This window comes from Prionailurus bengalensis, chromosome A2, assembly GCF_016509475.1.
Source record: "Prionailurus bengalensis isolate Pbe53 chromosome A2, Fcat_Pben_1.1_paternal_pri, whole genome shotgun sequence".
NCBI lineage: Eukaryota > Metazoa > Chordata > Mammalia > Carnivora > Felidae > Prionailurus > Prionailurus bengalensis.
The window spans coordinates 9,288,899-9,312,153 of record NC_057348.1 but is presented as its reverse complement, the minus strand read 5'-3'; the positions used below and the strand labels follow the sequence as shown (position 1 = coordinate 9,312,153).

At 61.7% G+C, this 23,255-nt stretch overlaps 1 protein-coding gene across 9 annotated transcripts in view; it reads right to left on the bottom strand.

Annotated features, from left to right (window-relative positions):
- NFIX (nuclear factor I X) overlaps positions 1 to 23,255 on the bottom strand; it is a 99,017-nt gene that overhangs the window by 13,282 nt on the left and 62,480 nt on the right. For 5 of the 9 annotated variants that reach the window (XM_043586725.1, XM_043586730.1, XM_043586726.1 and 2 more), the window contains exons 3-8: positions 10,882 to 10,944; positions 10,444 to 10,518; positions 9,956 to 10,076; positions 9,008 to 9,144; positions 6,049 to 6,171; positions 3,664 to 3,839 (exon numbers count right to left, since the gene is read on the bottom strand). In XM_043586725.1, coding sequence (XP_043442660.1) covers positions 3,664 to 3,839; positions 6,049 to 6,171; positions 9,008 to 9,144; positions 9,956 to 10,076; positions 10,444 to 10,518; positions 10,882 to 10,944 — 695 coding nt within the window. The remainder of the gene's footprint in view (positions 1 to 3,663; positions 3,840 to 6,048; positions 6,172 to 9,007; positions 9,145 to 9,955; positions 10,077 to 10,443; positions 10,519 to 10,881; positions 10,945 to 23,255) is intronic. The other 4 variants (XM_043586727.1, XM_043586728.1, XM_043586732.1 and 1 more) reach the window with 1 other exon arrangement.

Below are 23,255 nucleotides of genomic sequence, written 5' to 3'. Positions count from 1 at the left end.
GATCGTGACCTGAGCCGAAGTCGGACGCTTAACCGACTGAGCCACCCGGGCGCCCCTGCCCCCTGTTTTCTAAGATGCTCTTGACCTCCACCAGAGCCTTTGAAGTAGGCTGCCTCCCAGGCTCCCCAACAAGCCTGCGGACTACCACCTCTGCGTGGCCCATGCGGCACCTGTCGAGTCCCACTGACTGAGTTGAATCCACTCGTCCATCCGGCCGCACTTTAAACCGTCGAGCCCCATGGCTGACTCGTGCAGGCCACACCCTTCTGAACTCTGGCTGTTGTACCCACTACCCTTCACCTCTGATGACCGACACCAAGGTCTAACACCATCCCTCCATATGGTTCCCTTGACTTCATCTTTCCTGCGCGCTCAGAGGCCCCTGACCAAAGCAAGCCGGGGCTGCTGGTCCCTGTTTGTGTCCTGGGCTGGAGACCCTTTGTGCCAGGTGTCATTTCAGAAACAGGCAAAAGCGCAGGCCAGAGGGCAGGGGTCTCCAGCCCTACAGGGGTGAGGCTGAAATGCACACGGCATCTGCCTTTCTCCATTTCTACAGCCTATCTTGTGCCTATCCAACATCAGGGCAGGAAACAGACAATCGCAACAGATCACAGCCTCACTCCTTCAGGCCAGGTCATCCTGAGCTTGGGCCCCCAAGGAGCTGGGACACGTGGCCTTCCAGGCAGCCCTTGCTCCCATAGGGTGGCCCGCGCCTCCTCCTAGTCCTCAGACCCTGTCTCCCCTCAGGAGGATCTAAATCGTTAATCGCACTTGATAAAGCCAATCCCAGCCCCATAGGGCCGGACGTTGAAAACCGCTGATGTACGACATTTAGTTTCTGGAAGCTACTTCCAAGCAGGCTAGGATGTCTCAGCTCTGATTGGGGTACAAGTTGAGGTTTTAAAATCGCAAGGTCTTGTGATTTTGTGGTGCCTGAAAACCTCAGGAGTTAAAAGCTAGAAGGAACCTGGAGGCTGGGATAGCTCTTCATTCTCCTCTGACAGGTGAAGACGCAGGCCTGGCTGCTCGGGCGCTGCTGGATGAGGCCGAGCTACGACCAGTCTTCCCGCCTCCCAGACTCACGCCATCCCATCAGGCCCTGTGACCTCTCCATCGCGGTCGCTTCGTCGTCTCTTCTCCGCCAGAAAATACAGCGAACCAGGCATCCTCCTTCTGCCCTTTGCGTCTCCTCCGAGCGGTGTCGCCACTTGGCCTTGGCCGTCAGTGATTGGGCGCTTCTCAATTAGGGGCTCGCGCTGTGGTCCGAGGATGAACACAGGGGTGCCTGGAACCCTTCTGCAAACGGTTAACATTTCTGGCTGCGTGTATTTTTCTGCAAAGATGGTCTGTAACTCCAGATTCTCAAAGAGGTGAGGCACTTACTCCTTCAGGCTGTAGATCGGTGAGTCTCAAAGCGGGGTCGCCCGACCAGAAGCAGCATCCCTGGGGAACTTGGGGAGAAGTGCGGATTCTTGGCCCCACCCTGGACCTGCTGAATCGGGATCAGGCGAGGCCCAGGTAGCTGTGTGTTAGCGGGCCCTAGAGGTGAGTCTCTTGCATGCTAAGACAGAACTATTGCTCTGGAGGTAGCCACGGAACAAGTGCAGCCTGCTACTGCCACTCCCTGTCACCAGGTCAGCTGTGGAGTCTGGGGCCTCTGGCTCTGTCCTCCTCCATAGCCTGGTGACGTCTCTAGCCTCCTCTCAGAAGCTGAGCCCCATGGAGCAGGCTCACTGAAGACAACCCTCCTCCCTACCACCCCCCCCGCCCCCCAAACCCCGGCTCTTGGCACAACGGGCCACAGGAGGAAACCCAGAGAGACTCCCCAGCCGGGCTAGCCTCTCTGTTTAACCAGGGTGACTGTTGGCCCTCCTGTCTGCAGTGTTTTATCCACGGAGCAAGCATCTGCCTTGAGAGGAAAACTTCCGGACCCAGTGAGCGCTTAATCTTGAATGGTCAAGTCAAGGGAGAGGCTCAGGACCCAGCCAGGATCAGGATGCTTAAAGATGACTGACCCATATTCTCGAAGGTCCTGTGGGTTTAGGTTTGGCTCTCTGGGCTAAAATGGTCCTTCAGGTCAGTCTCATTTTGATTCCAAACCCCAGCTGCCTCTGTGGGCGAGAAGGCAGGCAAGGTGGAGCTTCTGGCCTCTCTGATCCATAATCCAGACCCCAGGCCTCTTGGACACTGGGACAGGGGCCGGCGGCTCCCGCAGACTCGGCTGGCATCTCTGAAGGAGGTGTCGTAGCTGTCGGGGGGTCATGGCCACCTCTCCCTCCATGCCCCTGAAAGTGGACAGAGCTTGTCCAGAGACGTGGGTAAGGCTCCGAATGTGCTAAGGAGCTACAGAGCCAGCAAGAGAAGACCTCACAGGGAAAAGGGGAAAAGGGAACAAGGAAAGCAGAAGGAGGGAGAACAGGAGACGGAAGAGGACTGGCTTCCGTTCTGGACAGCGAGAGCGAGGAGGCCGAGCTGCAGCCCTGCCCCAAATCAATACACCAGCACTTAGAAAATGCCCACTCTGCACAGGGCGCCCCGAGGCAGTACTGGGCTGAGTCGCCAAGAGCCGCCCACGGCTCTCCCCGGGCTGCCCCTGGCACGGGCTTCCGAACGCCTTTCCCCACCACGGCCCTTTGAGCATCCCCCCCCCACCCCACCCGACCTCTCACAGCAGGTTTCCAGCCTGGACCAGTGGCAGGGAGAGGAACTGGGCCCTCTCACAGCGCAGTGTGCTGCTGGGGCTCTAGAACCTTCGCAGAGGTCTAGAGACCACCCGTGTCCCAAGCCAGAGTGGTCTCCCAGGGACTAAGGCAGAACCACTGTCCCACTGAAGGGTCACCTGTGGCCCAGCACTGTCTGGAATAAGCCCTTTGCCGAGTGGCCTTTGTTTCTGCTGGTCAGCGACTGGGCCCTGGGGCTTGCCGACGGACAAGGGCAGTGGGGCGGCAGAGCTCCATGGGGGAACCAGTGTCTCTTCTAGGCTGAGGAGCGCAAGGGCTTCGCTCCAGAACAGCGACTGGCCTGGGAAACTCTTGTTAAGAGTTCTGCCAACAGGAGACTCCGAACAGCTCCCGTGGCAGGGGGCCTTTCCTCTACTCAGGCCTTCTCACCAGGAAACAACGATGCCCCTGGGGCCCACTGAAGTCTGGAGACATCCTGGTCATCGGGGCTGGGAGGGGGTGATGCTGCTGGCATTGAGTGGGTAGGGGCCACAGAGGACACAGCTCCACAGAACAGAGAATGAACAGCCCCAAATGCTAACAGTGCCGAGGCCGGGAAACGTTGGTCTAGAACCTACCAAATCCCTGTAGCCCTGAGGTTTTGAGAGGGGTGTTAGGAGGCAAGGAGCCCAGGTCGGGTCGGATAGATCACGGATACACTCCTACCGGGGGAACAGAGACCAGGGGCGGGGCAAGGAGCCCGAGCAAGGTGGGCCCAGCCACTGCCCCGCCCTTCTCTAGACCGTGACAGACAGACCCCGGCATCACACACAGACCCCTACCCCCAGATCCAGGAGATCGAGGCGTCTGGCGTTACTGGCTGTCTGCTGCTCCAGCCCCAGGAGGGCTCCTGGCTTCTGGACCCTCTCCCTGTGAGCCCCGAGACAGACGGACAGATGCAGAGATGAGCTGTGGCGGGGCTCCTGGGGCCCTCGGGACTCACCTGTCCGGTAGCCTGGCCCGAGCCGTCCGAGCACACAAACTGCACAAACTCCTTCAGCGAGTCCTGCCCGTGGTGGTGGTGGTAGCGGATGGTCGGGTGCGTGAAATACGGGCTCGACTGCTGGATGATGGACGTGGAGGGGAAGTGCAGCGCTGATGCTGTGGCCCGAGGGCTCCCTGCGTGTACATGAGCGGGAAGAAAAGGGCATCAGGGCCTAGGAGGCGGGGGGGGGGCCACGATGGGCGACAGCGGGGGGCGGGGGCCGCTGGTCAGACAGAGAGCACTGAGGAGCCAGAGGAAAGGGGAGAATGGGGTAGGAGCAGGGCCAGGACCAGGGTGAGGAGAGTGAGAGACTCAAGGCAGCGCCTACTAACTCAGCAACCGGGGTGAGGAACATCTTTTTCAACGTTCTCCGTCTTCTTTATTTACGTAATCTCTGCACCCAACGCGGGGCTTGAACCCATGACCCCAGGATCGAGAGTCGCAGCTCTACTGACTGAGCCAGGCAGGTGCCCCGAGGTAAGTAACGTTTCCTTTCTAACTGGAGAGAGAGCGTGCCTGCTTTTCCAAGCACGACTGAGGGAGGTGCAGAGGGAGAGAGAGAATCCTAAGCAGACCCCGGGCTCAGCGCAGAGCCCGACGCGGGGCTCGATCCCACGACCCTGGGATCACGACCTGAGCGGGCATCACGAGGCGGGAGGCTCAACCGACCGGGCCACCCAGGCACCCATGAGGTAACTAACATTTCAATGCAATATTTTTAAAAAGTCAAATTGGCAAACTAGGGCTAGTCAGCCAGCTGCCTGTCTTCGTAAATATTGATTCGAACCAGGGCTGGAGTTAGAGCGACACGAACAAAGCAGGACCGTGCAAGTACAGGGCCAGCCCCGTCTTTTGTTGAGAACGTTGATATCTGTTCGTCGCGTGTTTTTCGCACTGGTTCTAATTTTTAAAAATACGACGCTACGTTATCGTGTGTCTCGACGGCTAGGGTTTCGGCTCCTCGTGACGTCCTGCATCCTGGTGAATGCCGCACTGGCTTCACCCCGGCCCAGGGCCCAGGTGGGAGCCTGGATGAGGGACAGAGGAGGCCAACAGCTCCTGGTCTCCGGGTAGAGACGGGGCCCCTTGCCTGTGTAGGATGAGCCCTGGACACGCATACCCACCCCCCGCCCCCCCCCATCCCCCGCCCCTGCATACAAATGACCGTGCATCTGGCCGAGGCGCCCAGGCCACGTTCTGGAGCGCTCAGCCCCACCGTCCTCGCACACGCGTCCTCCCTACATACAACTCCCACCCCAGCGCAGGCCCCGGCTCTTCCCTGAGCCGAGTCCTCCCCCTCCAGTCTGTTTCCAATCAGCTCGCTCTTGCTCTCGGTTTCATTAGGGGGCTGAGGAAACTTGGCTTCTCTCTGGAGTTCATAAAAGCGGAGCCGAGCTGGGCCTGCCGCCCTCCCGCTGCCTGCACAGAGGGCCTGGGGTCCCCGCCCCCACCTTGCGGCCACCACACCCTGCCCCAGTGCAGGCTGCCTCTGGGCTCTCAGCCAGGAGGCCCTGAGGAGGAAGCCGGGAGGGTGAACCTCACTCTTCTCTGCATCCTACAGAAGGGCCCACAAGACGGCGGGCGGGTGGGCGGGTGGACACGGGGCAGGGTCCTCTTTCTGCCAGAAAGTTACCAAGGGGGTGGGGGGCAAATGAGGGAGTGGCTAGGGTGAGGACTCAGCTCCCACAACTCCCTGCCTGATTCCATCCCCTCGGGAACACTGAGGTGTTCCCCCCGCCCCCACCGAGCCCCCTCTCCCAAGACTGAAGCGAGACAGCCCCCCACAGCAGTGGGCCTGTTCCTCTCCCCGGAAGACAACCCAGGAGCCAGCATTCATCCCCTGTGGCCCAGCCCTTCGCTTTCGGGAAAGGGCAGGGAGGGCCTCAGAAGGGAGCCTGGCTTCCTGCGAGTGCTCCTGTCAATCTGTGCCCCCACACCGTCCTGGGCTGGTGCCGGGGACACCGGACCCCCGACCCCGGGCAAAAGGGGGACGGAGGGAGGAGTCTGTGCTTCCCCACCCGCCGCTGGCAGGAGGAAAGAACTGGGCAGGCGCAGGCCCGAGGCCTCGCGAGTCACACGGCAAGCCGCAGAGGGCCTCAGGACGGGCCCGGGCGGCACAGCACACACGTGCGCACACACCCAGGCACACACGCAAGCACACACGCGTGTGAGAAGCTCGGGAGCGAGGTGAGGGGGTGCCGCCTGGGACGCAGGGCCCGTTCCCGTGCCCTCTGCCTACTCAGAGGGCCTGGGGCCGTCACTCGGGGTGGCCCTAGCTCCCTCACCTGGCCAGCTGGCCCACCGCCTCCCCCGCTGCCCCCCCTCGGGGCCCGCAGTTCTCACCTGGTCTGACTCCAGCAAGCACAGGCAGCGGGTGGTGAGTGAAAGCCATGCGCGGGGAGCTGCCCTGAGAGGAGAGGGCACTGCAGAAGTCCAGCTTTCCTGACTTCTTTAGAGAAGCCGGGCCTGGGGGGAGGAATCGGCAACACAGGGCAGGTTTAGCTGGGCTGGGGGTGAGAGCAAGGGAGGGCGGGAAGCCAGCAGCTAGCTCCTTCTCTTCTCAGGCCCCCTCCCGGCTGCCCCTGCCCCACCACACCCCTTCCTGCCTCCTTTGCCCACTTCCAGCTCTGACTGGCCAGCTACTTCTGAAGGGAGAGGAAAAGGAGAGCCCTCGGGTGTGCTGGGGAGGGGACAAACCCGAGGGCCCATCTTGCTCTCCGCCGAGCGGATAAGTTCAGAGGGCACAGAATGAAGGGTGGGATGCGGGGGGCGGGGGGGGGTGGAGAAAGGTGTGCAGGAGGAGCCCTAGAGAGCTAGGTTCAGGGTGAAGGAGACCTCGAGGAAGCACGTGCCGGGGTCTGCTCTGTGGGGCCCTGCAAGGGGGGAGGCTCTGGTAGGAAGAAGCCACCAGTCCTCAGGAGGGACCGAGGGGGTGATACCACACCCGACAAGAGAGTGGGGAAGGGGCTGGAGGGCCTGGGTGGGCCCTGGGGACAGAGCTGGACAGGAAAGGACTCCTCTGCCAGGGGATCCAGAGGCTGGGCAGCCCCAGGGAGGGACATTCCAAGGCTTTGCTCTGCTCCCGCTGCCAGAGATGGGATGGCATTCAGTGGGAACCGGGGCACAGAGCACACCCCATCAGAGCTCCCCGCCTGTAGGATGCTGACGATGCCAACCAAGTTCATCTCTGAGCCCAGGGGGCGCGATGTCCAAATGGTGCTATGACACAGCAGGGCCCCTGGGCCAGGTCCTCCAGGGGAGTCTGTCTCCGGTCCTGGGCTGAGCCTTGAGGCCGTGCCCAGGGCTGGGGGGTGGGGGGTGGGCGGGTAAGATGGTGTGGAGCCCTCCAGAGCTGCCACCTTTGAGGCAGAGAATCGGTTTGAATGGGGGGTGAGGGGGCTGCAGTCTTCACTGCAGGAAGGGTGGGGGGAAGGGCGAACTCCCAGCCGCCAGCAGAGGCGTTATCTGGCAGCAGCTGTGTGCCACCTGATAGCTGGCACAGTGAGGGGGTGGGGAGCACCCCCACCAGCTGTGCACAGCTGTCCCCGTGGCCGCACAGCGCCTCCCCAGCTGTTCCCTGTCCTGCAGCTGGGCTGCTTAATTGGCGATTTGTCGCAGCACGGGGAAACAACACAGCGGGGGGGGGGGGGGGCGGGCATGGAGGAAAAGAGGGGAAAGCGAGGAGCCAGGGGTGCTGCAGGAGGATGTTGGGGGCCGTGCGCGGCAGGACAGCTAGAAGGAGCAGAAACGTCAGGCACCAGAGCAGACAGCTGAGAAAAGAGAGCGGGAGCCAGGGAGGGGACATCTCCTCGGGAACCAGGTCTGGGCAGAGGGACTTGGGGGCTGAACCCCAGGAAACAGCTGTGGATGTGGCTCTCGAGGCGCTTGAGTCCTTGAGGGGGCAGTCCCTTAACTGAGGCCCTGGCTGGGGAGTCTTCAGGGCCTTTTCAACCCCTTCTCTCTCCCCCGGGGAAGTATCTGGGCTGTGTTGGCCCAGGCACCTGCTTGCCACGAGGGAACCCTGGGGGAGGCACCCAAAGGCCTGCCAGGGAGCTGTCCCACAGGGATGAGCTTCGCAGTGGTTACAGCCCGTACCCTCAGACCCCCCTCCCCCCCTCCCAGGGAGCTGAGAGCAGGAGCCTGTGTCTGGGCCGCGGGAAAGCAGGAGCGCCTCCCCGCCCTTCTGCCTCGCTTTCCCCCAGTTCCTACCCCTGCCCATCCACGTGGCCCATCTCTGTAGACGCACTTCTGGAAAACACCAGGCAAAGGGACATCGGGTCAGACCCTTCTCTTCCGGCTTCGAGAGCAAAGCCCCAGGCCCGACCACAGCAGACGTGCCCCACGTACAACGCCCACACATGGGTCGCACTCTCTGGCCCCGAGAAACCCACACCTCGAGGACACACACAGGTTGTACCACCCGTGCGTCAGGCAGAAATAGCCTGCAGCCAGTCTCCTCACACATTTATATGTGCATGCACGCGCGCGCACACACACACACACACACACGCGCGCGGGAATACACATGCACACACTCTCCCTCCTTTCCATCTGGGCTCTCTGGGTCTGCTTATGCCTCCCGTCAAGACTGGAGGTGAAGGTGGGTGGGTTCACCAAGAAAGGGGTGGTTGGAGGCTATTGGGAGGACTGAGCTAGCTTCCTTTAGACCTCTGCCCTTCCCTACCTTTCCTGCTTGATTGGAAAACGATTCTGGTCATTCTTTCCTAGGCTCTGCTCCTCTCTGTGATGCTGGCCCCGTCAGACCAGTGGTTCTCAACTCAGGATGATTCTGGTCTCCTCTCCCCCTATGCCAGAGGATGTTCAGCAATGTCCAGACGTTTCTGGTCATTAGACTTTGGGGAGGACGGGGGAGTTGCTACTGGCTGGCGGCTGGAGGCCAGAGCTCTGCTCAGTGCCCTGCAGTGCATAGGATGGCCCCACCACGGAGAACGACGTGGCCCCAAATGTCAACAGCGCCCGGATTGAGAAACTGCTTTAAACCATGAGGACCGTAGGAGCTAGGGCAACCCCTCCAGAGAAACAGCAGGAGACGGAGACCAAGGAGGCTCGAAGTCTGGGGCCTCTGCCTTCCTTCCACCGCACCTGTGGGCTCTGCGGCCGAGTTAGCCGCAGCCCAGCTCCTCACCTCCACTCCCTCCTTTGGCCCGGTCCGCCCTCCTCTGGGAGATCAGGAGGTAGCGCCTCCCACAGCAGGGGAAGCAGAGGGAGGCGCGCCAGGTAAACCGAGAGGGAAAAAGAGGCGCCAGCGCCCCGCTCGGGGTTGGCCCTGCAGCACCCATACCTGCATCCACATCGTTGGGCCACCCACTGGACTGGCTGCTGCCAGCTGCTGGGGAGCGGCCTGTGCCAGGATAGAAGACATCATCGACAGGGCTCTCCATCTCGCTGTCATCGATGGACTTGGGGCGCTTGGTGGTGCTGGGGAAGAGGATCAGGCGGGACAAGGGAAGATTGACGTACCGGCCCCCGAACTGCTCCCCGGTTCGCGCCGGTGACCCGCCGGGTGGGGAGCAGGCGCCTGATGACAGCAGCGTTCCCAAGCACTCGCTAGGTGCCTTCCCCTGAGACCAGACGGGCCCTAGAGTCCCTGGGGACCCCGCAGGTCTGCTCCTCCTCTTCGAACCCCTTCTCGGCCCGTGATACCTTCATCCGCAAAACCCCCCTCAACTGCTTCTGTGGTCCCACTGCCCAGCTGAGGCCCTCCCCTACTCCAGCCTGCTGGGAGGGCCTCTAACTGGCTGTCAGCCCCGCCCACACGTGCTGCTGCTAGGGGTACTTTCTAGAACACAAACCCCCAGCATCTCCTGCTTAAAACCTAAAACCCTTCAGTGGGTTTTACGCCTAAACACCTTCCGCTGGCCTCCAAAGCCCTCTTTGGGGGTCCCACCCGCACGTCCATCCTTGCCTGGGATAGAGGCTGCTCTACCTGGAGCACCCACCCCGTGCCTGTACCAGCCCCCCGTACGTCTGGGCTCATGTCACTTGCCCAAGAGAGAGGCCTTCTCAGATCCCCACGGGGAGTGCCTTGTAGGCAGAGCTGTGCCCCGTGGGGGCTTATGTCCCCAGCACCAAATGCCCAGCGACAGCACAAAGCAGGAAGCTCAGGGGGCTGGCGGCACGCTGGGCCCGGGCTGCTCTGGAGTCAACACCCTCAACAAGGGGTGATAGCTGCCTGCAGCCCCCGAGACGGCCTGGGGATCGGAGGGGAGGGCCAGGGTCCTGGGCTCACCTGGTGGAAGGAGGGGAGGTGATGGACCGCCGCCCCAGGGTCACCTGGTTTATGTTGTAGTAGCTGGGACTCTCCAGGTCCGCCAGTGAGAAGTTGGGCCCTGATGCTGTGGCAACAGGAGCTGGGAAAAGGCGAGAAGGTGATGAGGTTTGGAAGGTGTGGAAGGCTCAGTGGGGCCTGTTTTGTTGTCACGAGCACCTCCCCAGAAGCCTCGTCCTGGCTGGGGTGGGGGGGGGGGTGTCTTTGGGGAAGAGCCCTTGGTTATGATTTTGTTTTCCTCCAAAACAGTGGAGATTAGAGATAGGGCTCTCTGGGCACCTCTGCTCCACCTAGCCCAGTACCAATGGGCAGAGTGTCCCAGGAAATCCTGTCTGCCCCCTACTAGGACCCCACCAGCTGGAGGGGGGACACATGGGGTCCGAATCCCCCCCCCCTTACACCCCCGGTCTGCTGAGCTCAGCCACGGCTGGAAGAAAGAACTCACTTACTCTGTGATACTCTCACCAGCTCCGTCACATTCCAGACCCCGGAAGTCACAAAACAGTCCTGGAAACTTAAGTGCCCTGAAGAGTGGAAAGGACAAGTGAGTGAGTCAGGCAAGGCTCGGAGGGGCCACCTGCCCGTCTCCCCAAAGCTCTCCGCACTCTTGCTTCGACTCGCTTCCTCCCAAGCCTCGTGTTCCAGACACAGGCTGGCCCTCAGGGCCCTCACATCTACACGGAGGACCGAGCAGGCTTCAGGGGAGCCCCCACCCCCTTGGCCATCAGCTGAAGTTCAGCTGAGGAACAGCTGAGTCGAGGGGAAGAAACGGGGGCAGACAGGAGGCCAGGTTGGCCAGGGTGTTGGAGGGCAGAGGAGGGCGAGGGGGGCAGGGCAGGCCCAAGAGGCCAGGCGTGGGCCAGCGGGAGTTGTGGAGGGGCACTGACCGTTGGGCAGTGGTTTGATGTCCGCATCTCCTTGCTGGTTTGAACTATCTGATTGTCCGGATTCTGCGGGAGACACAAAGGGGAGAAGAGGTCAGGATCGAAGCGCCCCACCAACGCCAGCCAAGGAGCTGCGCCTTCGGCCCTGCAAACACCTTCACAGCACCCTCTCCTCGGAGGGGAGCAGCCTGGGGGGACCTGGAGAGAGGAGGAAGAAAGTGCTACTGACAGTGAAGCCAGACCATTCTCCGCGGCGGGGCATCCTGGGCACCGCAGGGTGTGTCTGGCAGGAGCCCTGGCCTCCACATTCTAGATTCTAGTAGCACCCCAGTGTGCCAACCAGAACTGCCTCCACGCACACTGCCCCGTGCGCCCCGGGGGGCGAAGTCGCCCTCAAGCGGGCAGCAGTGGCTGAGAACCAGGGCAAGGCGGGTGCCCGTGAAAGAAGCCAGTGACCGCCTCTCTGCACAGCTGGGACGAACCCCAGGGTCCCCCCATCCTCCGCTCAGCCCAAGCCCCCAGAGGAGCAGCCCTGTCCTCTCACTTCATTAATTACAGCCATTCCTGTCAGCCTGAACCACCCCCACCTCACCTTTATGCTTACAGGCGGTGCCTGGCAACACAGAGGGGGGAGGCCTGCCCTAACGCTGTCGCCCGCTCTGTGCCAGCCTGTCTGGGCTGTCTCATGCCCCGGTGCCACAGCTGCTCAGAGGGAGCCCCGAGACAAGGGCCCATTGTGCGGTGGGAGCTCACAGAGGGCTGGGGCAGGGTGGAGTGTGTGTGTGAATATTTTGCTGAGCTTGGGAAAGCCCCCCCCCACCCCCGCCCCCCCCCCAGGTCCTCAAAGCTTTGTGTGCCAGGGGCACAATGGGGACCTCCAGAATGCCTGCCCAGGCACGACAGCTGGCGAGAGGGTGGCAGAGGGGGGCCAGGGCAGGTTGTGGGGCAGGAGGAAGGCAGGCATTTGGTAAAGAAAGGGCTGCTCACAGGAAGACAACGTGGGGGTGGCATCAGAAAACCGTGCCCTGGTATTGGCCGGGGCTTTGCCCAACTCTGGCCCTGCCTCCTGGGGCTCATCCACCGCCCCGAGGTCAGCCTGCTGGCCGGAGAGTCCACCCCTCGCTGGCCTCACCGCCAAGCTGTTCACACTGGGGACTGACCAGCAAGGAAGTTCCCAAAGGGCAAGGTGTGGGCCCAAGAGATTGCGGCAGGGGGCCCCGCGGCCACTCGGGAGGGACAGAGAGTGATGGCCACAGCGGCTGGTAAGAACAGCATCCCTATGGGAGCGAAGGCCCAGCCTCGGCTCAGGCCGAGTTCTCGGCCACCTGCCTCAAGGTGACCAGTGGGAAAGGACAGGCTGCCTCCAGGACAGGTTTAGGCCCCACTCCCCCCCCGATTCTTTACCTGTTCAATTTTTTTTTTTTCTCTAATTCCAAAAAAGAACAGTAAACCTTGCCACACATCAAACACCCAGAGAGGTTCACAAGGGAAGTGCTAATGGCGGTCCTTCGCCCCCCCCCCCTCCAGTTTGGGGTGCAGCCTTCCACGGTTCCCCTTGTGCTCACCCCTGTGGGGTGCGGAGGGGTGGCGAACCCTATCCCAGGCCGCTCTGGAGGGACTCCACAGGACCTCCCCCCACGCGCTCCCAGGAGGGCAACCTCTCTGTGCCACGGTGCCTCGTGGGTATGAATTCCGTCTTTCACCTTGGCCTCTTCCCGGCTATCTCGGTCTGATTCCACCCCCAGCTTGTCCAGGAAGGAGCGGCTGAGGGGCTAAAGTCGTGGACACCCCACGCTAGGCCCTCCCTGGCCCCTGAGCCTGCTTCCCCTCTCCTCCATTCAAAAACTCAGGAAGGGCACAGCCAGGCGGCCAGCCTGTGGAGCCCACCGAGGGGCACACACTCCAGGCTCTGCTGCCCTGGGGTGCCCGCTACCGACCCCACCCATCCTGGGACCAACTCTCCCCACCGGCCTTCCCGGGGCCGGGTTGGCGGAGCTGGGGGAGACAGAGGAGTCCCCCCCCCACGGGTGCGGTCCCGGGCCCCCTGAAAATGGCCACGTGGAGACAGAAAGCTGCGCGCACGCGCACACCCAGCCCAAGGACAGAAAGGCTAGAGAGAACCCGACAAAGAGATGGAGATGGGCCAGCGACTAAGGCAGAGACAAATGGGGCTCCAGGAGAGCGCGATAGGCAGGAAATCCTTCTAAACCAGGACACTGCCCCGAAACGTTATTGCTGTTATTACTATTAGCTTGATGTAAAGGAGCAAGCGGGAGCGAGGACCCAGCGCGGGCAAGGCCCGCTGCCACGCGCCTCCAGGCGCTGCTGGCAGCCATTTTAGCCCTTGGCAGCCATCTTACGGCTGGCGGCCCAGCCAGCGTCCCCACAATGCCACCCCCGCCGGCCCCCGGCATGCTCAGCTCGGCTCCGGGACAAAAGGCAGAAACACTGGAAATCTGGACCCAGGCTCGGAGGCTCAGGAGGCAGCCCTGCAGCAGGGGCAGCTTCAGCCAGGGCCCCACCGTCCTGCTCCAGCGTGCGGCACCCCCTTCACCCTCGGGGGGGCCAGCACCCAGCAGAAGGAGAAGGGAGGGTTGAGGCAGGGGCCCTGGGGACGCCACGTGCTACTCAAAGGCAGCCGAAGCCCCCCATGGGCCATCGCCGGGCCCAGGGGCTCAACTAGGACCCCTGCCCTGGCAGGACAGGGAGGGACACGAGGCGGGGCAGGCCCTCGTCCACCCAGTGGGCTTAGGGGTGCGCCTTGGTCGGACGGGGGCAGGGGACTGGCAGGAACCCATACAGCAGCCGTGGGGCCCAAACCGGCCACCGGGCCCTGGTGGACAGGCTTCTAGGGAGGGTAAGGAGAACCCCCACCTCTCCCGCCCCAGGAGCGGGAGCCAGCTGGGCCGGCCTTTGTGGGCTCTTTGGGGAGCCGCGCCTGGAGGTCGGGGCTTGCTCTAGACAACCCTCTGGGATCAGAAGCCCTCTGGGATCAGCCTAGCCCACCGGGGGGCACGCCAACCCAGCATCGTGACTCCCTTCCCTGTTGGGCTCCCTGGGGGAGGGGATAACCCCAGGCCTCAGGACAGACAGGAGGAAGGTCCCTTTATGACACCCCTCCCCACGCCCCGCCTCATGGCTGCTCAGCTTTTATCTGGCAGAATGGGGCTTATCAGAGCCACCAGCTGAACAAACATACAAATCCACGGTTAGTGAGAAAAAACCCTCTGCCTGAACTCTTTATCTCCTGTTCACAGGCCCCACGCACTGCCCCCTGCCAACAGCACAGGAGGAGACCTGACTGCTGCGCGGCGGGGGCTCCTGTCTCCGCTGCCCCCCCCCCAGCTTCTCCCCTCGCCCCCGACCCAGAACAGGGTGGCTCTCCCCTGGCAGTCCCTGCCGGGCGGGTTTGCATGGGAGCCCCCCTCCAGTGTCTGCTTTCTCGCCAGGGATAATGGGCCAGCTGGTGGCCTGTGGGCCAGTGGAGGGGCAGGGACAGTGTTGGCTGGCACAAGGCAGACAGGTGCCCAGCTCCATCTTTTATCCTCCCTCCCCCAACCACCCGGCCCACGCCCCCCCCCCTCCCCGCCCCCAGAGGCTGTTACTCTGGTTCCCCGGGCTTCCTGGGCCACATCCCCTGGAAGCCTCTGTGGCCTCGGCTCTCCCCAGCCTGGCTGCCAGAGCAGTGGGGACCCTAGGTACACACCCCCAGTTCAGGGCCACCCTGACCAAGGTCAGCAAAGCAACCCTAACCCCGCTGCCTACCCCTCTCTTCAGAGACAACTGCTGCCTTCACATCCTAGAGACCGGAGAGGGGATGCAGCAGCCGGGGCGGGGGGGGGGGGGGCACCACTACCCGCTCTTGGCCTTGACGCAGCTCAACCTTTCCCTCTTTCCTGGCACTGAGGACCAAAGCACCTTCCCTGGTTTGAAGCCTATATGAGGCCTATCAAATATAGCCTCCTAGGAACAGTCCAGCCACTGTGTCTGATGCCCTGGGATGCACGCCCTGGGCAGGCAGGCATCAGGGTCCCTGAGCCCGGGGCCAGGTTTGGGGACGGAGAGAATCTCAGAGCCCACAGCTTATTCTTCAGGCTGCCGAGGGTCACGCCAGCTCATGTCACCCACAGGAGCACGCTCTGCTGACTGCCCTCTGCTTGGGACCTGGCTTCTCATGTGATCCACACCTTTGAGGGAGAGGCCACCTGCCAGTAGTGCCTTAGGGCTCTGGCCGCTGTGGAGGCTTCCAGAAGGGAGGATTATGCAGAGGCAGGTGACAGATCTGGACTCTTGTCTCAGCATGGCTCCCGGGTCTGGGGCTACTCCCCATTCGTCTGCACACCTGTCATCGGTCACCCCCCTGCATCAATGGCTTGTGGCCTTCTGCAAATACCCGGACCTGGGCCAAGCTCGGCCAACGGTTGGCAGGCAGTGTGGACCCCTCTCTTCCTTAGGTCCCTTCACATCCCCTGGAACAGCCACGAAGCTCCCCCTCCAGCACTGCCTCTCTCGACCCTCCACCAGCCCTTCTCAGCCCTTGAAGCCCCACTACTTTTTTATGGAGCTCTTCGCCGTTCCCTCTGGAATCCCATTTCTGATCTCCTTTTTCTCTGTCTTGGCTCCACACTCCTCTCCGTCCTTCCTTCTCCTTCATTTTCCCTCTCTCCAGCTCTCTTTCCTCTCCTGACCTTGCCGTTTCTGTGTGTGTGTGTGTGTGTGTGTGTGTGTGTGTGTATGTGTGTATCCAAAAGGGACACTTCACTGGAGCTCTGGAGGGGAAGCTCCAGCAGCCAGGAAGAGCCCAGTGTTGCATCCGAACCCCAGTTGACAGCATGTTATATATATATATATATATATATATATATATATATATATATATATACATATATATATATATATGTATATATATTTCCACTCACAGACGGGGAGATATTTACGGCTCCCGCTAGGTGAAGGACAAATTCCTGCTCGCTGCAGGGAACGCTCTGCCTCAGCTCCCACCCGAAACAAACTCTCTCCGCGAAAGGGGCCACATGCAACTTGCTGGCCGGCTGCCTCCACGCACATCACTGACAGAGTGAGCTCTTAGGTGGCCAAGAGGGGCGGAAAGACCCAGCTCAACCACACCCACGACGTGCGTCTACTGAGGCAAGCGCAGTCAAACGCGCACGCGCTTGGACACACAACAAGCGATTTCCTGCTGCCCCGTAGGGGTAGGAGCAGACGATGCACGCAGAGCCGTGGTCCCACCGGGCACGGCACGTTCAGTGCTAAGCACTGGGCCAGACAGGAGGCCACCACCTCTAGCTCGGCCGGACCTCTGACCTTTGGGGGCTAGCGAGGACAACCCCCGGAGTTTGCAGTTTGCTTGCCCCTCCCCAGGCTTTCTCCAGGTCTGGGGTTCGGGAAGCAGGCGGGAGCGTGCGCTGTTCTGGGGGGTCCTCTGAAGGGCCGATGCAATTCAGGAGCTGATCCTGGCCCTCCCCAGTGTGACACTCCCCTCCCCCTACCTGGCTCCCCCTCTTCTGTGATTCCGGAGCATCCAGGGCACTGGAAACCCAATCTCAAGGGGAGCCAGAGGCCTGGCCTGCGGCAATCAGAGCCGGAGAATGTAACTATTGTGCCTCTTGAAACCTAAGTCTGAGAATCTGAGACACCCTGAGGAGGGGAGCCGTGGACGGATGGGGGGCTAGGGAGACGGGTCACAGAGGGGTTCTCCCCATCTCTGCCAACAGGAGACCCAGGGACCGAGGAAGTCCTTGAGAGTGCAGGGCAGCCAGAGGGCAAAGAGGGGAGGGGCTCGGCCTGGGCCCGGCCCAGGGGGCTTCTAGGATCTTTCCTTCCTTCTTTCCACTCTGTGCTCCGCCCCCAGCTTCATGCCTACACACGGGCCCTGGAGCCATCCTGAGGTTTATCCCTCTTCTGTCACCCCTAGAGCCCCACGTGGTGGGGCAGGAGCATGACCAGGAAGCACAGCCCCGACGATCTGGGCAGGGGTGTGGCCAGGGGCAGGATAGGCACACACGTCACCCCCTCATTACCTTCCTCTCTCCTGTCCTCACTCCCCCTCTACTCGTGGATCTGAAGGGGCCTGAGCCTTTGACCTGAGTCACCAGTGCAGGGGGGGGAGGTGGCGTGCCGGTCACACCTGCGTAGGCTAGACCTGCTCTGGCTGCCCCTGAGGCCTGAGCTCAAGAAGGCCATGAAGGGAGGATGGGGCAGGGACAACAGATCAGGCCGCAGGGAACATCTGGATGGGACACGGCAGTCGCAGGCCCTGGCCCTGGAGGCGAGCACGACCGTTCCCACCTCCACCCACCCTGCCTCCGCCAGTGCCGTCTGTGATCCTCCCCTGGTGTGAGCTGCTCAGCGTTCTCTGCCCCGCACCCGACGGGAGAACCTTCCTTGGCATTGCCCCCAGCCCAGGGAGAACTAGAGACGCGACCCGGTCACTGAAGCCCAAGGGAACTGGGTGGCCGACTGCTTATTCCCATGAGAGGACAGACAGTGGCCCATAAAGGAGACAAGAGGAAGGATACACCGTGGTGCAGAGCACAACACCCAGCAGGTGGATGGAGGGGCAAAGGCCAGGTCCGTCCGCGAGTTGGGGGCCTCTCCGCGCCCAGCCCGGCAGGCAGCCCTGGGGGATGCGGGCGGACCCACGGGCTCCTCCCGGATCCCCCCTTTGCAGGGGACTCAGCACCGACCTGCGAGACCTCAGACGTCAGTGCTCCGTGGCTCTCTCTGAACAAACAGACCCAGTGCCTTGCAGTAACACCATCTGGGGTGTTCCAGAGGTGCCCAGGGGCCAGCAAATCCCATCAGATCAGAATTCCTGTCAGACAGGGATTGGGGGTGAAGTGGCCACTACTGAAGAAGCCAAAGGAAGGGGTCTTTGGGGAGGAGGGAGGAGGGAGGAGGGAGGCGGGAGGCGGGAGCACCCCCGCCCCGGGCCCTGGCCCACCTTTGCCCAGAGCCTGCCTTTGGCCTATCCAGGGGAGATGTCCTTGGTCTGGACCCCATGTCTGCTCTAAGGGGGGGGGCCTCACCCCAGCACAGGGAAGGCAGAGGGGGATAGAGGTGGATAACCAGCGACAGTGGAAAGGGGCTCCTCTTGAGTTCACATCCATGCTCTAGAATCTACCAGTGCAGTGACCTTGGCCAAGTTCTGAGCTGTTTCTTCCTCTGTTAAACGCAGGTGCTACCCACCACCTAGGGTTCCTGGGCGAGGAAAACGAGAAAACAGGTAAAAAGGTGCTTCACCTCCATGAGCTGAAACTGCTCCTCCTCCTCCCACTCTGCTCACAGGCTGAGAGAGCTGAGGACACCAGAAGCATAGGTGCTGCCCCAACGGGTGCCCAGCTGCCTCTCCTGGGAGCGCCGGCTGGTGCCACGGCTCAACCAGCAGCTGGAGCCAACACTTGCAAGAGGGCCTGGGGCCAGGAGTCATGTAATAGCGGGGTCCAGAAGAGTGGCCCCCAGCCCCTAAAGCTTCTGTCCCCTCCTCAGCCTGACAGACAGAAACTGACAGTGGGCCCAGCACACCAAGAAAAGGTGGGCCCTGTGGAGGGTGTCCCCCCGCCCCGTCCAGGCTAGGGGCACGCGGAGCTGCTCCCCCACCCCCACCCGCTCTATTTCCAGCATTGCCCTTTCTGGCCCTGTAAGCTGCCCAGGCCTGGCCAGACAACTGCCCCCACCTCCAGCTGCTCTTAGGACTATTAATAGTGTCCCCACCTCCCAGGGTCAGGCATCACCCTCCCCCCATCCCCCAAATACACTTGTCCTTGGTCTAATTATTTGTTAAGGCACAGAGTCCTCTGGGCGCTAATGCCAACCAGGGATGAGAAGTGGGGGGGGGGCGGCGCAGAAGCTCTGGAGGGACACACCTGACACAAGTGGCAGTTTGGGGAAAGGAGGGAAGCGGTCACTGAGCCCCCGAGCAAGAGAATGACAAGAAGACAACATGAAAACTAAGAGAGAGAGAGAGAGAGGCCAAGACAGCACATCGGAACCAAAGCAAAGTGGTTCCAAACAAGGCTGCCATAGAAAGAAAGCAGAGAAGGAGAAGGTTCCAAGAGGGAGGAAAGAGGGAAGAAAGCAGAGAGAGAAAGAGAAAGGAAAGGAGGAAATGACTCCTTTAAAAAAAACCAAAAAACAAAAAAACAGAAGGGGAGAAAACTTTCCTGAAAATACTCAGGAGTGGCCTCCTAAGCACAGCTGTGCTGCAGCCAGCCGTTGGCTGCAGAGGGCACTCATCAGGGTGAGGGCCTGGAGAGCCCCCAGGCCAAGGAGCCTCTACCCACACACCCTTGCGATGTGCTGGGGAAGGGAGGGGAAGCAAAGAATGAGAAGAAGGGGCAGAAAAGGAACAACTGACCAGGAAAAGAAGGTGGCAGAAGTGAGTCCCCACAGAGAGGAAAGGTACCCTCAGCCCTGGGCAAGGGGAAGCCTCCCACATGTGGAGCTTCCTTACCTGTGGAAAGACGGACAGACTGGCCAGGAGACGGCGAGGATGGGGCAACACGAGGGCTCCCTGGCCTCCTTGTGTTCCATGCTACCTCTCCCGTTGTGGCCATGAGCACGGTCTTACCCCACCTGCCCCCCTTTCCTAAGGAGAATCCAGGGGGCCTGGGAAGGAGAACCCACCTGAGCGACAGCAGGCCGAGGCCACCTGCCTCCTCCCCTCAGGCACTCTAACTTCCTCAGCCCCCTAAGGGGCAGCACCTGACATTCAGGCTAAAGGAGGCTCTTTAGCAAGGACTTGCCTTCTGCGGGGAGACAGACTTGGGCTCACGGAAGGGCAACAAACACAAACATGTGCCACAACCAAAGGTCTAAGTGGAGGACTGCTGTCTGGAGTCTGGAGGCCAAGTAGCCCTTCCTTCAAATCCCATCCACGCTGGGAGCCTCTGGCTGGGCCAGGGCTGGAAGAGTGGAAAACTCTGGCTTTGGAGGGCTCAGGAGCCCTAAGGACTTGGCCACCAGGCCTCCCAGGTCCAGGGGTTCCTGCCTGGGAGCACCCCACCAGACCATCATCCCCTTGGGGTCAAGGCCTATCAGTGTTTTGTTCACGACTATATCCACCACACCTGGACGTGCAGTTGGGAGCGGTTGACAAGACTCTAAATAGATCCTTCTAGATCCTTCTTCCAACTGTGGCTACACTGACCCCCCCGGGGGACAGAAGCACCAGGTGTTTGGCACCTTCCGCGTCCCGAGAACATTTTTTCCTGCAGGTCCGTCCTTGACGCTCAATACCCGAGGAATTGATGTGGAAACCCCAGTAGCACTAATTCTCCTGCAAAGCCCAGGTGGGCCCGGAGTGCAGGCCTGGCCACACAGACCCCCCGCGCCCGAGGGCTGCACTAACCAGAGGAAGGATGCAGTGTCTCCCTGTGGAGGGCAGGGCAGGGAGACGCTCTCGCCAGCTTGCTCTGCTCCCCACTCCCCAGCCCCCGACGCCTTCAGGCAGCCACCGTCCAGAGCTGTCCAGATAAGACGTGAAGAATCTGGGCCTCTGACTCAAAATCTCCAACTTTCAGCCCTGAAAGCCCAGGCTGGGTTGAATAAGTGGGTAGGCAGGTGGCCTCCTGAGGGGAGGAGACGGCTCTGGGTGCCAGAGCGAGCCCTGAGCCTGGAATCCAAATCCTAGACCTGCTGTTATGAGGCACCCGGTGGTCTCCCAGGCCTCCTTTCCCTCCCGGTCCAACCCCTGCCAGGCTTGCCTTGGACGCCACAGTGAGCTGTGAGTAGGGATTTTTACAGAGAAGACCCGATGGTTTTATACTCTATAAAGCGCGAGGCCCACATAAAGACAGCACAGATGGGGCAAGGAGGTCAGCTCCCAGGGCCCTGTGTCTCAGCTTTGCTGTGATCCTGAACAGCAGCTTGAGGGGCATCTCCCAGAAGCTTGGACCTGCACACAGTACTGAGGCTGGCCACCTGTCAAAGGGCAGCTACACAGAGTCACAGGGCTGGGATGGTCCGGGCTGCTAGATATCGACCCTCCAGGTTGGCAGGTGCCGAGTTCTCCATTGACAATGCCCCGAAGGGCCGGATGGGGGCTTTCCGGAGAGTGGGGCAGCTGGGCCCAGGGGCCGCACCCCGGGGGAACGGCGCGCTGCATTCCCGGACGCCGTAGCTAGGTGGCGCAGCGAGTTAACACTAGCTGCCCTCCGCCGGCAGCGCCGGGGACCCGGCCGGGGGCGGGGGCGGGGGCGGGGGCGGCGAACCTGCGCGCCGCCCGCGGGAGGCTTCAGGGGCCCGGGTTCCCTCTGCAACACCCACGAGGCCTGAGCAGGAAGGAGGACCCGGCCAGACCTAGGCCGCTCGAACCCAGGGCTGTGCTGCCCGAGGCAGCGGCTCCCGTTGCTGCCGTTGCCGCTGCCAAGCACATCCCGTGATGTAATGTGAGGGCCGAGCTTCCCGTTCTCATTGATTAGGAACAGCTTGCGGTGCGGGGGCCGGATGGAAGGGGGCCGGGGAATGGGCGAGCGAGGAGGAGCGGGAAGGGGGGAGCTGCCAGGTGCATGGCTGTGGGGGTAAACCAGCGAGCCCGGGCCCACCCTGCACGGCGCCGGCGCGCCGCTCGGTCCCTACCTGCCTTCCCCGGAGCGGGGCTGCTCTGGATGTGGGCGAGTCTGCGGCCGCGTGACCCCAGGACTGTTCCCAACACTCCCACGACGCCCCCACCTTTGGGCAGCACAGACCTGCCCCTGTACTTGATAAACGCTTGTACTTGATAAACGCTTGAAGAGGAAGATTTCCGCCTCCCCCCCCCCGCCCCCGCCTCTCAAAAAGTTAAAAATGGAGACTAAAAGTCAGAGATCAGGCACCAAAATGAGGGAGAGAAATGGAGAAAAGTCCAGAAGAAGAAGAAGAAGAGGAAGAAAAAAACAACAGCGCTCTCTGCAGTGGCGGCAGCCGTCGGGCAGGCACACCCTCCCAGGCGGGTGTGGAGAAAGGCCCCTTTGTTCGGCAGGGAGGTTAGCCGAGGTGAGGCCCGCTCCCCCCACCCCCCTGACCCTGGGCAGTGCAGATCGCTGCTCAGGGCTCCGGACTGGGTCTGGCCGCTTCCCTGACCCCCCAGTCCTTCTCCCACTCCTCCTGTCAGCCAGTGGAGCAGCCTAGCAGTGGGGGGTAGTGGGGGGAGCCCTGCTCCGTACCCCCTGCCTTGTCCAAGTACCTAGGGTCACACATGTGGGGCTGGGCTGGGCTGGATCCTCCAATGGGCCTTCTGGACGCCTGCACTACCGGCCATTAGCAGTTTGCCCTGGCTGCTCTTAAGCTGTGGGTGTTTTTTTTTTGGGGGGGGGGCAGATCTGCATGCAGCAGCCCCCCCCCCCAAAAGCATGGCCAGGGAGGGTGGCACATGCTAGAAGATGGAGCCCCAGGAGGCACAGGCTGGCTGACTACACCCCTCCCGCCCACAGTGAGGCCCAGGGCGTCCCCTGTACCTATTCTAGACATGGGACCTTTCTAATACCCTTGGGCTCTGGGCTATAGACGTGGCTCCTGCAGGGCTTCCTCAGAGTGAGGGCTGGGTTCTGGTGCTGGAGTCATCCTCAGATGAGAGACAGGGACTGAGGTCACTCCTGTTTCCCAAGAAGGGGCCAGAGCGGGGTTGTAAAGGGAGACTGAGAACAGGCCCACCTCCACAGCCTGCCAAAGCACAGGCTGACAGAGGGAGCCTGGCAGCAGTGGGAGGGAAGAGACGTAGAAAAGCATCCCCTTCGCCTTGCACGCCCTATGCCCTACCCCACCCCATGGGCTCAGGTTGGGGAAAGGACCTGAGGCACGGTAGTCCTCCCACCCCAGCACTGTGTGCCCTCTGCTGGCAATCCCGCTCTGCCCATTAGGGCGGGCGGGCGGGCGGGCGGGCTCCCCGGAGCCCTCGGGCCTGGCAGACAGAGCTGGATGGCTGTACGTGGGGCCAAGAAGTGCGTCCATTTCCAACCAGTGACACCCTGTAGCTCCGGACCCTGGCACGGGGCAGCAGGAGACCTGGAACGAGGGACTGGACTGGACCGGTCTGCTCCAGTCCCCTGGCCTCATGCTAGGGGGTACCTGCTTTTCAGGAGGCCCGACCCCCTGCCAGCAGTATCTGAACGCAAGGCAGGGAGCGGAGAGGAGTAGGGGTGTCGCTGACCTGGCCCTTCCCAGGCCCCTGGCTTGAAAAGTGGGGGAAGGCGAGGGGAGAGGAACAGCAGGGAGCCTGGACCATCCTGTCCAGAGCTGAAACGGCTGCGAGGAGCTGCAGCTCAGATACACAATGTCCTGCCAAACCCCAGTCCTTTAATTCAATTAAGCGCGGGACAGACTTCCCAGATTTTTCTCTGTGTGTGAGTGCATGTGAAAGTCCTGATGTGTGTGAATCC